At 44.7% G+C, this 16,375-nt stretch overlaps 1 protein-coding gene across 1 annotated transcript in view; it reads left to right on the forward strand.

The window, feature by feature from the left end:
* The window catches only part of znf236 (zinc finger protein 236), a gene marked incomplete at its 5' end in the record, with an annotated part of 86,345 nt that extends 76,788 nt beyond the window's left edge, over positions 1-9,557 (forward strand). The window contains one exon of the mRNA XM_084336582.1: positions 8,636-9,557. Coding sequence (XP_084192708.1) covers positions 8,636-8,757 — 122 coding nt within the window. The 3' untranslated portion in view covers positions 8,758-9,557. The remainder of the gene's footprint in view (positions 1-8,635) is intronic.
* Between the last annotated feature and the right edge of the window lie 6,818 nt (positions 9,558-16,375).

Consider the following 16,375-nt stretch of genomic DNA (forward strand, 5'->3'; position numbering starts at 1 on the left):
AAGTCAACGAAAAAGGAGTGCATGTCAGAGAGAGAGCACCATCGGGTCGCTCAGTCCTATAGAGTTGGGCATAAAAAGAGAGTATTCGGAGTCTTGGATCTGAAGAGTGTTTAACGCAGTTCTGGTGGCCGTCAGCCACCATTGTTTGCATTGTTCATTTTTCTTGCATTTCTTGGATGATACGTAAGACATAATCAGTCCGTGAGAAAAGACCTTAGATGTTTTCCAAAGCAGAGACGGGTTGTCCGTAGAGTGTGAGTTAATTGAGTAGAAAATCTTAAATTCCGATTCGAAATAGGAGACAAACCTATCATCCCTAAGGAGGTATGGGTTAAGACGCCAACGTCTCGATAGTGCCCTCTCTTCTGACAGGGAGTAGACCAGATATATAGGGGCGTGATCAGATGAAACAATACTTCCGATAGTACAGGACGAAACCAGAAACAGTTTGGAGGAAGGGATGAAAAAATAGTCTATTCTACTGTTGCTCTTATGTGGGCCGCTAAAAACTGTGAACTTCAATTCGGAGGGGCAAAGGGTTCTCCAGACATCTGAGAATCCAATGTCTGTACATAAGGAGGAGAGCATCTTTGCTTGCCTAGAGGGGGAGCCGAACTGGGTGGGAGTTTGTCGAGAGACGGTATAAGGTGACAGTTAAAGTCTCCTACTGGCCAGGCCAGTAAATTCAGTAAATACATTGGATAGAAAGTCAGGGGAGTAGCCTGGGGGACAGTATACATTCATAAATGTCATTTATTTACCTTAAAGGGGAACTATTTTACTATTCCTAGCACTATTTGGGCAACTTTACATAATTCCTGTGAGTCTATTGAAGACATCTGTACGGTTTTCTTCAAAAAAATGCATTGGTTTATATTTCTAATCAAGTACTCAAAACCATCATTTTTCAGCCTCCGGATTTCAGGCTGTTATGGCCTGGCTCCGCCCATAAGCACTTTGAGTGACAGTCAGTCCACACAGAGAGAGAGAGAGAGAGAGAGAGAGAGAGAGAGAGAGAGAGAGAGAGAGAGAGAGAGAGAGAGAGAGAGAGAGAGAGAGAGAGAGAGAGAGAGAGAGAGAGAGAGAGAGAGAGAGAGAGAGAGAGAGAGAGAGAGAGAGAGAGAGAGAGAGAGAGAGGAGAGAGAGAGAGAGAGAGAGAGAGAGAGAGAGAGAGAGAGAGAGAGAGAGAGAGAGAGAGAGAGAGAGAGAGAGAGAGAGAGGAGAGAGAGAGTGTGTGTATATGTGTATATGTGTATATGTGAGTGAGAGAGAGATGGGACACAGGAATGGTTAAAACCACAGTATGAGACATTCTTCTAAAAATGCCATTCCCACCGAGCCACAGAGGCAGCCAGCGATTGCTCAAAACTTCCACATTAAAAAGAAGAGGGGACAAAAAGAGAGGAAGAAAAAAAGGAGAGAGAGAGAGAGCGAGAGAGATAGAGAGATAGAGAGATAGAAAGAGAGAGAGAGAGAGAGATTGAGAGAGATTGAGAGAGAGAGAGAGAGAGAGAGAGAGAGAGAGAGAGAGAGAGAGAGAGAGAGAGAGACAGAGAGAGACAGAGAGAGACAGAGAGAGACAGAGAGAGACAGAGAGAGACAGAGAGCCAGAGCCAGAGCCAGCCGGGAGTGGGCTGTGGCGCAGCGCGGTGGTGGACTATGAGGCGCCGTTTGGGACAAAAGCCTGGCTAATACAGGACACAGCCTATCCAGTTATCCTGCGCGACCCAGTTGGTCCGCGAGAGAGGGCCAGTTGGTGCGCCGATTGGGACAAAAGCCTGTCGAATACAGACACTGAGGTCCAGTTGGTCCGCGCGCGCCGACATGTTTTGTCGAATACAGACACAGAGGTCCAGTTGGTCCACCACCGTGGGTCTATCTCGCTCTCGCTCGGCTGGCAGCTAGAGGGGGGCGGGCGTTATTATGCAAATGAGGACCATCTGACGTCCCGAATACGCTAATTTTCAGATGACTCACTTGAGGGAGGGACATTATTGTGAGATGAGAATTGGAAGAATGCGCCAAATCGAGAATTAGAGACATAGATCCTATTACTATAAGTCCACATAGCTAGAAAATTACCCTAAACACTGGAAAAGGTCATTTATAAGATAGTTCCCCTTTAACACATTGAGTGCCAGCAGGGAGCGCACGATTTATCGCTTGAATGCCAGCCTTTTGCGGCTGATTTTCCGATATTTCATGATTTTCGCGGAGCTATTTCTATATTCTATATTATGGCTATGTGTCTAATATGCCTGTCGCTTATCAATGACTTGCTTGCAGTCAACATGTATGAAACGGATTGTTTTTTCATCTGTACATTTCCGTTTTATACCGTTTTGAAAAACAAGTTTTTGGAAATTTCTAGAAAAAGAAAAAGATTCCGCGGAAATCGCCCTTTACTGGAATACACATATACATTTTCCGGCTGATTTATGAATTGTTTTCAAATAAACGCTAGATTATTGATAGTATATGTGTACTTATGCACGCTAGAGAAGCGGGCTGAAAAATCGATTATCTATGACCTGGTCAGCGCTAACGTCATATAGAGCTGCCGCGATAACCGCATTACCGCGGTATCGCTGTTGCATCACGCTCACCGCAGAGTTAGGCTGAATACCGCGTCACCGCTGTTTTTTATCATAATAATAAAGTTGGCTTGCGGCTTTGCAGATATACCCTACTCGGTTCCAAGTGACCCTATTGGGTAGAAGTGGTACCAGAAAAGTCATGTGAAACATTGCAGACCACTGACTGGTCAGAAGAGAGACGCGTCACAGTTTGGAGGCTCTGAACAAAAACAGAACGCCGCCATCTTTACTGCCTCGCTAAGGATGCATTTCATTCAGGATTTGTTTGCGACAGAACCAAGTGCAATAAACAAAAAAGAATGGATTCACTGTGTATTCTGCCTTATTTATTGATGAAACAAAACCGACATCAACCCAATTTACCACCGAGCGGAGAGTTTAGTGTCACAACAAGATCGCTGATGTGTTAAGTTTGTTGTTGTTATTAGCCTAATACTACCGTCAGCCGATATACACGAGAGGTAACGTTAAACCCGGGTTGCTTGGTAGAATACACAATGAGAGGTAACGTTAGCTTTGGCAGAATAGACGCAACGAGAGTATGGTTAATGTTGTTATTGATTGATTGATTGATTTAAACTGTGTTAAACTCTGGCTTGCTGCAAGCCCTCGGACATGGCTAATTGGCTATGCCCACGGAGCTTTCAGTGTACACAAGCGAGCGGCATCGCCTGCATCCCCACACGGAGACAAACGGAGTAGTACCTACCTGGCTGCAGTGGAAAAGGAACGAAGTACCAGGTGCCTAAAGCGGGTCGAGTCGAGTAGGTACTATGCAGTGGAAAAGCGCCATTAGACTAGAGGCAGGCTATAAGAGTAGACTACTAAAAAAAAAAAAATGCATTCAAACTTATTTTTTTTTTTGTGCACACTGTGCGGTAATAACCGCGGCGGTAGGAAATATTTCGCAAATTTGTGCGGTAAGGAAAATATCAATACCGCGGCAGCTCTACGACATACACACATACACACATAGGGACATGTTGTGATCCACTGTGAAAAAAACATCTGATTACCCTAAGACTGGTAAAATAGATTCCTTACCTCACATCAGATGTTCTGCAAAAAGATTATTCCAATTCCTGATCGCCATTCCAAATATCGATCGCGTTTATTGATCCAACGGTATGTACTCGAAACACATATTCCACGCTGCTCATTGAGGGTCCACAATGAATGCAATCGTCTCGGGTTACATGCCTGAGAAGTAAAATGTTGATTCCGGGTTGTTTTTTTCCCATGCATTTCCATTGAGTCCAATCCAATGGGTGCATTACCATCCGGGAGACGATAGGGGGCGGTATTTGCCCTGTTCGAGCTCAGAGCTCATAGAGCTCATAGACAGACAATGATAACGTGAGGCTGGATTGATGAAAAATGAATGGATATCGCTAATAAAAGCAATTACGATTAAATAATGAGATTTCTCGTCCTTGGCACTCAACGCATGGCGGCCAACAACGAGATTTCTCGTGGCTGGCACTCAATGTGTTAAGAACCCCTTTGATAATCACATAGCGGCCATGGCTATCTACAGAGGAAGTTATGTCTAAAGGGGAGATTTTTATTGATCATTATGGCCACTCCCCTACTAAATGTAGAATAGTTTGTGGCGAAGACCTGTCCCACCCAACTCTTTTGGAGTTTAGCGGCATCGTTGGGTCCCATATGGGTTTCCTGTAATAAAGCAATAGAAACATTCTCCTGTAGGAATGCGGTAATGATAGTGAAAGCGGAGCCGTGTTCCGATGCAAAAATACTATTTTATTACGCACTCTACTGTCGCACAACAACACTGCCATTCATCTTTCATTCGTCTCTCTTAAACTACGTCATCCCCCGCTAAGGATCACAGGAGATGTAGTAAACACCACATAAGGCTAGGATGCCGTGAATTATGTCCCAGTAGCCACTACACTCCTTCTTTAAAAAAGTCAGAATCGCCTTCCTCTTCGCTAGTTTCTGAAGACCTCGAACATTCCAGGAGCAGAGCTTAAAGCTCTGAGTTAGCCATTGCCATAGAATATTAGGGGGTGTGTAGACAGAGCAGACATAAAAAGGCCTGTGGGCACGCCAAATTCACTTATTTTAAACACTAAGCACATGTACCTTGAGCCATACATAAAACAAATATTAATGACATTAAAAACATATAAAGGTGCGGAACCAGTGGGTATTTCCCCAACATCACAGGGACTAACCAACATTTCCAGAAACTTCAAACCTACCATTCGTACAACACTCTCTCAGTGGCTAACTGCCACACTCCCATATACACAAAAGGAATAGAACAGGAATAGTGGTAAAAGGGGCGGGTTGTATCTTTCAAGCATGTTGCAATCGAACAGGCGTGCAGTACATCCACCAGGCTGGGAGGGGGCGATACTTTGTCCGTAGGTTTGTTACCTCCCATGGTGCTGGTTTGACCTCGTGCGATTAGGCCTCCACGCCAGAGGAGGGCGCTGTGCAGGGGGCCGTCTGCCACCCCAGTGAGCACGCCGTCGACAGCAGATATTGACGGGAGCTATGCGGGTGGCTAGCTGTATGTAGCCGACAAGGCCCGGCTGGCGCAGTCACGATACCCCAGTTTGTTAAATGTGCAAGCAACAGTAAACGTATCCCGGTGGCAATGAAACAAAACACAGCTGGACGCTGGTGTAGCGTGCAAAAGTTATAAGCGTGGTAGAAATATCCGAAACAAAATAGGTCCTGTTTCCTCCGAAACGGACCGCTAGCACTTAGCGCCCCAGCCCGTGGCATGTGCTATAGACATGCAACAATACAAAAGTTATATACAGCAGAATTGTCCCCCCCCCCAACCCCGTATGTCAGATATCGAGAAAAATAAAAGATAAACTTCCAGGCGAAGCCTAACGTCAAGTAATCATCCATAACTACATATGTGATAAAATATTAAATGTCACCCCGCTCTGTGTGATAGCCGTAGCAGAATGCTAACAGCCCAGAATCATGCTACTACCGCGTCTGGATCTGATGAGGCCGGTGTCGGATCTGCGTTCTGATCTGGTGATGCCGGTGTCGGATCCGCGTTCTGACCTAGTGATGCCGGTGTCGGGGCCTCTTTGGGCCGGGTCTTCAGGAAGTCCACGGCGTCCTTGGGTGATGGTAGATGTATCCTCGTGCCATCCTTGGCCCTGATGACGAGTTTTGCAGGTAACTGGAGCGATGGTTTAAATCCTGACATCTCGGTAGTGTGATCGCTGCTCGACCACCTCGGGGCAGTAGTCTTTGAAGATTGAAATTGGTTTCCCTCTGTATGTCAGATTTCTCTCCTTTTACGAGCCTCCAGGATGATAGCCTCCTTTATCTTATAGTGGTGTAAGCGGGCGATCACTGCCCTAGGCCTGGAGCCGGGCGCTGGTTTGGGTGTTAGCATCCTGTGGCATCGATCGAGCTCAGGCGGCGTAGCGAGGACGTCTTTCCCCATGATTTCCACCAGGATTTCTGCGAAAAAGACACTGGGATGGTTGCTGTGCAGGGATTCATCTAGGCCCAGAATGCGTATGTTAGAACGCCGGCTGCGCGACTCGATGTCAATTAGCTTGGTTTTTAGCTTGCCGATGATTCCATCTTGAGCTGTGCATCTGGCCTCAAGCGCTACCATCCTACCAGACCATGTATTCAGGCCGTCTTCTACGGAGGCCAGGCTTTGTGTATGGTCTGCGACCGGCAGTTGGAAGTCGTCGAGTCTGGATTCGAGTGAGGCGGCAAACGTTCTGAACTCCGTGGTGAAAGCTAGCTTGAGTTCTTCCATTAGCTTAGCCATAGTAGCCCCATCCACGGGGCCGGTCTCGCTTCTTAAGACTCGCGCAGCCATTACGCTCTTTTTTTGGTTTTGGCCCTGATGGACCGCAGCTTGAGGGGAGTGTCTCAAACAGGTTGTGACCGGTGCGGTAGGGGTCGGCCACAATCTTACCTGCTTGCTTCAGGGTTCTGGAGTCGTACTGGTCCTGGAGAGATGGCAGATTGCAGCTGATCACCTTCTCAGCAGAGTGGATGACACGCTGCAGCCTGCCTTTGTCCTTGGCCGTCGCTGCAGCATGCCATACTGTGATGGAGGAGGTGAGGATGGACTCAATGATGGCTGTGTAAAAGTGCACCATCATCGTTTTTGGCAGGTTGAATTTATTCAGCTGCCGCAGGAAGTACATCCTCTGCTGTGCTTTCTTGACGAGGGAGCTGATGTTCAGCTCCCACTTGAGGTCATGGGAGATGATGGTTCCCAAAAAGCGGAAGGACTCCACAGTGTCCACTGGGGAGTCACACAGGGTGATGGGGGTGAGTGGGGCTGGGGTCCTTCTGTAGTCCACAACCATCTCCAGTGTCTTGAGAGCGTTGAGCTCCAGATTGTTCTGGTAGCACCAGGTCACCAGATGGTCAATCTCCAACCTGTAGGCGGACTCATCCCCACCAGAGATGAGTCCAATGAGGGTGGTGTCGACCGCAAACTTCAGGAGCTTGACGGACTGGTGACTGGAGGGGAAGAGAGGAAATAACACAACCTTGGGGGGAACCTGTGGTCTGGGAGTCTGAGCTGTGTTTTCTCACGTGCTGCTTCCTGTCAGACAGGAAGTCTGTGATCCACCTGCAGGTGGAGTTGGGCAAGCTCAGCTGGGAGAGCTTGTCCTGTAGCACGGCCGGGATTACTGTATTGAAAGCAGAGCTGAAATCCACAGACAGGATCCTGGCGTAGGTTCCTGCAGAGTGCCATGTTGACAGCGTCGTCTACAGACCTGTTGGCTTTGTAGGCAAACTGCGGGGGGTCCAGGAGAGGGTCTGTGATAGATTTGAGGTGTGTAAACACAAGGCGCTCAAAAGACTTCATCACCACAGAGGTCAGGGCGACGGGTCTGTAGTCATTTAGTCCAATGGGCCTTGGATTTTTGGGGACAGGAAATATGGTGGATGTTTTAAAGCAGGCTGGTGTCCAGTGAGGTGTTAAAGATGTCTGTGAACACCGGAGCCAGCTGGTCGGCACGGTGCTTCAGGGTGGATGAGAGTCTGTAGATAAAAATTTTATGTTTATGTTTTTTTTTTTACAATACATCCACAGAGCTTTTACAAAGGTGCCATCAGAGGTTAGGAGGCTGTCTAAGGTCAAACCTTTTTTATCCCGTTCCGTTTTTGAAACGGTTATCCATGCTTTTATGACCTCTCGCCTTGATTACTGTAATGCCCTGTACGTGGGCGTCAGTCAGGCCTCCCTCTCTCGTTTGCAGTTGGTGCAAAACGCCGCTGCCCGTCTGCTGACGGGAACGCGAAAGAGGGAGCACATTTCCCCTGTGCTGGCTGCCCTCCACTGGCTTCCTGTGCGTTTTAGGTTTGATTTTAAGGTTTTACTGTTTTTTTTTAAATGTTTGAACGGCTTGGCACCGGGTTACCTCTCAGACCTGCTGGAACCCTATGTTCCTCTAAGGTCCCTCAGGTCCTCTGACCAGCTCCTCTTGGCCGTTCCAAACTCCAGGCTGAAGCTTAGGGGGGACCGTGCTTTTGCAGTGGCAGCCCCAAAGCTCTGGAATGAGCTGCCACTGCATGTTAGGCAGGCCCCCACTCTGCAGGTGTTTAAATCACGCCTCAAAACACACTTATTTGCTCTGGCTTTTGTTTTTTAAACCGTTTTCGAGAGGTTGGCCTTTTTATGTGACACATTGTACTGTTTTATTATGTGTTTTTATTACATTTTTATGTTTTATGTTTTATCCTATGTTTGTGGACTTGTACAGCACTTTGGTCAACTTTGTTGTTTTAAATGTGCTATATAAATAAAGTGGATTGGATTGGATTGGATATAATATATATAAGCTAAGTATGGTTCCCCCCCCAAAAGATTATTGAAAGTGAATATTGTTGTTCACATGTTGTGTGCATGTATCCCCTTCCTACTTCCCATTTTATATGTTGTGTGATTTTTATATGCTTTTTTTGGCTTATTTCTGTATACACTCTACGTGACTGTAAATGAGGTAAACCTGAGGTAAACATTCCCTTTTTTTTCGTTCTTTTTTGTTTACTTCCAGGTCAGATCCATGAGGTCACCGTGGGCCTGGAGGAATCAGGGGACCAGGTAGAGGTGACCCCCGAACTTGACCTGGAAGTGGTTCCCGAGGCCCCAGGAGACTGGGACAACGTGTTCCCGTAACTCCAACATGCCAGGAGTGTGAATGTAACTCTGGGGTCTCTCCCACTAACTCACTCCCTTATAGCACCTGGTTTGCTATGCTGATGATGTCATATTCGCAGATCTACTGACTACACTGAAGTGGGGCTATACACACCATCAACCAGACGTCATTACTCAATGATTAAAAGAACACTCTTGAGTTTTACAGATGTGTCCTGTTGTAAATTACACTATAGGGAGGTGTAGTCTGACGTCGCTTTGGACCGCCCGAGAGGTCCACCCGTATAGGGATTTATCATTGGGAAAATGGATTATCGGCTATTGTAATAATTCTGCCGCATGGAAATTGAAAAGCTTAACATTTTTGCACAAAATGAGTTCCCTTCTATCACTAAGATTGTTGTTTAAGCATTTTTGGTTGAAATAAAACCAAAATAAAAAAATTGATTAATTGCGAATATTTTCATGTTGAGCTATAGATTGTGGATGAATACCCACAGAAGGTTACACCATGCAAATGTTAATGCTTTATTTGTTTTAAATGAGACGATTTAGGAATGGGCAATGGGGAAATACATTGCGTTGGACAGAGGGTGGAACACGAAAAACGGCAATGACGTAACCACTACACCTCCCTATATAGAGCTGATATTCACATTTCAAAACGCTAACAACAACCTGTCGATGTATGTACAATTAATTTATTATTATTATAATTATTATATTAATTATCTTTAGAAACACAAACAGACTTGACAGAGAAGGTAATATTAGCTAACTAGTTAACCGTTAGCGAGCGAAAGTTGGCCATCTTTGCTAGCTAGCCACGTACTATGCAACGCTGATTTCATATCACGCTGACGATGATTGTGTTTGTCATCAACTGTACGGCAGCAGATTGACCTCATCGCTTTGAAATGTGAATATAAACTCCATACGGTGTTCATTTTATGATGTTAGTTTATGACCCTGAAGTGGCCCGAGAACAAATGCTTCAGTCGGAACGTGTTTTTGCACCACAGCGGTAGCCTTGCTTTCGCCTTAGTCCCCAGATTAGCGGTGAAGCCAGGGCCCTCGGTCCCTAGCCACCAGGCCTAATGACCGTTATCTGCTTTCAGCCTCGCTTTGATCGTCATCAGTATGATGACCTCCGGAGAGCTTGACTCAATAAGCCACTCGGAGAAACAGATGCTGGCATCTCAGACAGTTAACCAATCAGGACAGGTAGCTCTCCCCGATGGGGGGGGGGTGAGAGGATGTGGCACAGACATTTGGAGAGTGGACCAGTGTCTATCCCATCTCCCCCTAGAGACTAGTTATGAGAGATAGTCGTCCTCCTCAGTGGGCTACTGTCCTCAGTGCTCCCTCAGGGCTGATCCAATCGCAGGTAAATAGAACCGTAATTGAGTCCTATTGCCAACCAGGCTATGGAAACAGTAGCATTTTTTTTTTTTTTTTTTTTTTTTTTTCTTTTTTTTAAGACATATTTTTGTATATTTATACGGTACTTTAAATAGTCACTTAAAGAAAATGTTGATCTGAAATGTATTTGGCCATGTCTTCAGTTTTTGTTTATTTGGTTGTAAAATAAGAATATGGCCTTGTGGTGCAAACAGTGCTAAAGACCCGTTTACACAGCAGTCATATTGATTGCATGTTGTGTTTTTTTATTGTTGCAAAGTACATGCAGAGTCTAATGCCGGGATCCCATCGTTTAGACGGAAACAGGTCAGCTGTGGTTATTGATTTTACTCTTGACGGAAATTAATAGATTTGGGGGTATTATCCATGTGATGGAACATCATGAAACATGAAAAAGACTACACTCGTAAAATGTATTCTTATTACTTGCTTTTAACCATGCGTGTACCTGGAGGATTGAAAAGTATCCACTACATTTACATTTAATCATTTAGCTAACGCTTTTATCCAAAGCGACTTACAAGTTCTGTACGACAAGCCATCAGGAAGGGTACAACTCTTATCAGCTGAGTAACAATGTTCATCAAAGTGTTGAGTGCTACAGTGTAGGTTAGTTTATTAGGACAAGTGCATGATAGTAAGGTTAGTTAGGGTTAGATTTTTTTTATCTGATCTGCACTAGGGGGGCAGATCAGGGCTGAATCCTCCGTGGCTGACACATTTGCAACGTAAACATAAAATATGGCGACACTTGAGAAGGTTATGTTGAGATTGTGGCAGAAAAAGGTCTGACCTGTTTTAAAATTGTTTTTGCAGCTTTCCATGTCTAGTTTCAGCGTTTAGCCTGTCACATCCACACTGCCCCCACTGGTGACACGCTTCATTGCATCTTTCGGATGCATAGCGTTAATTTCTGAAGACGTGCACAACATAGGATACACAGCCCTTGCACATGTGAACATGCGTTTAAAAGCAAGTATACTGAGCGCATAACACATCCATTGTAGTGTGACCTGATTATGATATTACATGATGCCATATAAGATCTGATATAATACTATTATATGATGCCATATGAGATCTGATAAATAACTGTTATATGATGTCATATGAGATCTGATAAATAACTGTTATATGATGTCATATGAGATCTGATATATAACTGTTATATGATGTCATATGAGATCATATAACTGTTAAATGATGTCATAAGATCTGATATATAACAGTGTTATATATCAGATCTCATATTATGATGATGATATGATATTATAATATCTCATATTACTTAGGGATGCACCGATCCGACTTTTTCAGTCCCGATACCGATACCTGGGCTTTGGGTATCGGCCGATACCGAGTACCGATCCGATACCCATTGTTCAATTAATAAACTGTATGCCTCACTGTGTGGAAGCGACTGGGATCATTCTTTTGTGCAAGGCAACATCAGGCTTGACTTAAAACATTACTTTCCCAACTTAGTGAAACAAAATGTAACAAATGAACACATAGATATAAATGTACTGAATTGTTATTTCTTATTTTATTTCTTATTTATTATTATATGATATTATATATATTTTTTTAATAATTCCAATATATATTTTATCGATACCCGATCCAGCTATTTTAGTCATATCGGGGCTGATATCAATATCGGATCGGTGCATCCCTAATATTACTGTATGATGTCATATGAGAACTTATATATAAAACTTATGACATCATATGAGATCTGATACATGACAATGTTATATGACGTTGAACGAGGGCTTCTGGCGCTTCACAATGCATTGCCTATTGGAATATTATTTAGACTTGTGGGAGGCCACCATTTCTAACGTTCTTTTTTCTTAAACTGCATTTAATTTTGTAAATATAATGTAGATAGACTGCTTATATTTTGGTGTACTACCAATACATTATTGTGAATATGGAGGTTGTAGCATAATCTTTTTATTACAAGGTTAAGCCAGTGTACAGACAATTCAACTGTCATTTGTTTTTGTTTTTTTTGCATTGCATTTTGTAATGTTGAAAAGTATTTAATAAAATAAGCTCTGATGTTTTTTCATGAACTCCAGCTTGTCTTCCTGTTTGGTAGGAATATGGTCGCACTTGTGAAACGAGAATATGAAAGCCTTGTACTGAGCTGGGATGCGGCAAGTCATCAGAATCTTTCTGGAGTTCATGCTCATTGTAGTGAATTCAGCCGAGAATCGAACCCAGGTCAGCCAGACTGCAGGCACAGTAAGGGTCCGACCCGTTAGCCAAGGGCTAGAGAGTCTAGGCATCCATGGTCGTTACACTACCCCTCTCCTTTGGGAAGTGCTTCTCAGCTCCCTCACTCCTCTGGGTCCTTCAGCCTCTCAGCTCCCTCACTCCTCTGGGTCCTTCAGCCTCTCAGCTCCCTCACTCCTCTGGGTCCTTCAGCCTCTCAGCTCCCTCACTCCTCTGGGTCCTTCAGCCTATCAGCTCCCTCACTCCTCTGGGTCCCTGTCCTTCAGCCTCTCAGCTCCCTCACTCCTCTGGGCCCCTGTCCTTCAGCCTATCAGCTCCCTCACTCCTCTGGGTCCCTGTTCTTCAGCCTATCAGCTCCCTCACTCCTCTGGGTCCTTCAGCCTATCAGCTCCCTCACTCCTCTGGGTCCTTCAGCCTATCAGCTCCCTCACTCCTCTGGGCACATGCTTCTGATTGCCTCACGGTTCACCGTCCCACTTCTTACACCAATGTAGTGAATTCAGGAGGCAGCATGGAATGAATGAATGAAAACTTTATTTAACAGATTACAGAATGGGTACAATACAGTACGGCTCAATACACACAATTGTTAAGGGGATGGAGACCAGAGAAAGACGTTTGTCTTGTTTACATCAGGGTCCCCCATTTTCAATTCATAGTGACATTTATGACATACACAACATACATGACATCATGACATTTATGGCATAGGGACATACATGACATACAGGTATATAGTACTGTTACATTTGTGACATATACGATATGCAAATATACAGTACTGTTACCCATAGATCCTAACAGAGAATATATACATATGATGGGGAGGAGACTGTACATTAGGAGGGGGTGGGTGGGTGGGAGAGAAATATACATACGGTGGGGAGAGAATATATACATACGGTGGGGAGGAGACTGTACATTAGGAGGGGGTGGGTGGGTGGGAGAGAAATATACATACGGTGGGGAGAGAATAATTATATACATACGGTGGGGAGGAGACTGTCTATTAGGAGGGGGTAGGGGGGTTTGGACATTTACGGTGGCCAGTTTCGAATTTCAGCCTCCCGTAGGTGCTCTTTAAGAGCGGTTTTGAATGTGGGTAGGGATTCACATTCCTTTACAGCTTTGGGTAGGGCGTTCCACATTGATGTGGCATAATTGCAAAACGTGTTTAGTCCCTTGTTTGAGCCGAATCTGGGTTTAACATGATTTGTTGAGCTCCCTCTGGTGTTGTGGTCGTGGTATTCACTGACCTTTGGGAAGTATTTTGACATGTACATGGGTACTTTAGTCGTATAGTGTATCTTGTAGACCAGGCCCATTGCAAGTTGCTGTACTCTGTCGTCTACTCTAAGCCATCCTAGGTAGTCAAAGTGGGCAGGGGTGAGGTGGGTTCTAGGAGTAAGGTCAAGTAGTAGTCTGACCAGTTTGTTTTGTGATGTTTGTAATCTTGTTTTTAGCGCCTTTGAGGTGCTTTGGTACCATGAGGTGCAAGCATAGTCGTAGTACCCTTGAATGAGTGCTCCTGCCAGAGTCTTCAGGGTATTCTTGTTTACCAGAGAGGAGATCCGGTACAAGAATCTAGTTCGTTGGTTGACTTTTTTTATTACATTGGATGCCATTTTGTCACAGGAAAGATTAGCCTCTAGGATGGAACCCAGGTATGTAATTTCATCTTTCCTTGTGACAATATTGTCACCCACTGTAACTGAGAAGCCGTTGGTCTTGCTGAGTTTGTTATTTGATCCGAAGAGAATGGGCTCTGTTTTATCCAGGTGTAATGATAGTTTGTTATCAGCGAGCCAGGTGCAGATTCTGCCGAGTTCTGAGCTGAGGGTTTTTTCAACCTGTAACTTGTTCTTGTCAGAGACCAACAGGGCTGAGTCATCCGCGAACAAGAACAAGTTGCAGTCACAAGCTGACGACATGGCATTTGCATAAATTAGGAACAGTAGCGGTCCTAGTATGCTTCCTTGTGGAACACCACAGCTCACTGTGAGGAAGGGGGGGGGGGTAGAGTACCGTTTACCTCCACCATGTTCTCTCCCCTCAAGGTAGGATTGCATCCAGCTCACTGATAAACTATCAAAACCAATTGCTTTTAGCTTGTCAATCAGAATGGAGTGATTGACAGTGTCGAAGGCCTTTTGTAGGTCCAGCATGACCATGCCGCAGTATTTGCCCACGTCCACCTCTTGTTTGATGTGGTCGTTCAAATAGAGAAGGCATGTGTCAGTGGAGTGGGATGTTCTGAAGCCAGATTGGAATTCATAGATTAGATTTTTCCCCGCTAGGTACTTTTCGACCTGTTCGTAGACAATTTGTTCTATGACTTTCGAGATGGAGGTAAGAATAGAAACAGGGCGGTAGTTGCCTGGGTCTAATTTGCTGCCCTTTTTGTGCAGGGGGGTCACTCTTTTATCCCTGTCCCTGTTTTATGGAGAGGTTTATTATGTGTGTGATGACTGGGGTGATGGCGGCTGCTGAGTCTCTGAGGAATTTGCAGGGGATGTTGTCATGGCCAGTGGCCTTGTTAGGTTGGAGGACGCTCAGTTTTTTGAGTACCTCATCTGTTGTTACCATTTCCAGTTTGAAGTCGTCTTTGCGGACCCCTAGGTTTTTGTAGTATGCTACTATGTGTTCTACCCCATAATGCCCTGAGTGGAAGGGTTTATTAACCAGTGTTGTGGCTATGTTTGTAAAGAATATGTTTAGGTATTTGGCCACATCCAGTTTGTCTGTGATGAGCGTGTTTTCTGTCTTTATGTTTATGTTTGAGAATCTGGTTTTAAGTTTTTTACTGCAGCCTAGTTGATTATTGAGTAATTTCCAAAGATCAGGTGGTTTGTTTTTGTTTTCCTCAGTTTTGTCAGTGATGAATTTATTTTTGCGGTTTTGATGGTATTTACGTCATTTCTTAGTCTGTTTCTTTGAATTTTTTTTTCAACCACGTGGGCTTGGAGTTCACTGTTTGAGCTTTTGGTAAGCTTTGTCTGACTTTTATGAAGTTCAGAGCATTTTTTGTCTCTGGTTTTCATAGCGGTCAGTATTTCACTGTGCATCCATGGCTCAGCGCGATTTTTAACCCTGGTGGTTCTTAGGGGTGCCATGTTGTTAAGTATTGTTGTGAATTTGATTTTGAATTGATTTTGTTTCTTCAACCTGTGTACCACTGAGCTCATCTGACCAGTCCATGCTCTCCAGTTCTTGGTTAAAGGCCTCTCTAGAGTAGGTTTTGAGGTCCCTAGATGTGACTGTTTTGTGACAGCCGGCCTTTTGTTTTAGCTTTTTGCGGGTACAGAAAATCATATAATGATCACTTAACCCGCATGCTATCACCCCTTTGTTGGAGATCATGGACTTGTCAGAGGTCAGAATGAGGTCAATGGTGGTTTGTGTTGAATCACATACCCTTGTGGGTTGGGTGATTAGCTGGCTGAAACCGTGTAATCACAAAACCTACTGAAGGCCTTGAAGACGGATTGAACCCAGGTCGCCCAGACCACAGGCGACAGCGCTACTCCAGTCAACTAAAGGGTCCGACCTGTTAGCTAAGGACCGGCGAGTCTAGGCATCCATGGTCATTACAGTATTTTCAACACCATATCCAGAATCTGATCTATTTTGAGGGGGGGGGGGGGCATCGCATTTCAAAGCATGAAGATGTAATCATACATCTAAAAAAAGCAATTACTCTCTGTGGCAGAACAGAGCTCCATCTACCTGGCGCTGTCATGAGCAGCCCGTATAACCTGAGCATGAATATTGATCACCAAATGACTCATGGATTATGTGAATGATTATGTTATTATTGTTATGAGAGCAACTATGTCATCACTTTGTCTCTCGTACCTCGGTGACCTGAATTACCATCGGTCATCTGCTCTCTCTCTCTCTCTCTCTCTCTCTCTCTCTCTTGCTCTCTCTCTCTCTCTCTCTTTCTTCAATCACACGCACAACAACACCC

Source organism: Notolepis coatsorum (assembly GCF_963971535.1).
Source record: "Notolepis coatsorum genome assembly, chromosome: 19".
Classification (NCBI taxonomy): Eukaryota; Metazoa; Chordata; class Actinopteri; order Aulopiformes; family Paralepididae; genus Notolepis; species Notolepis coatsorum.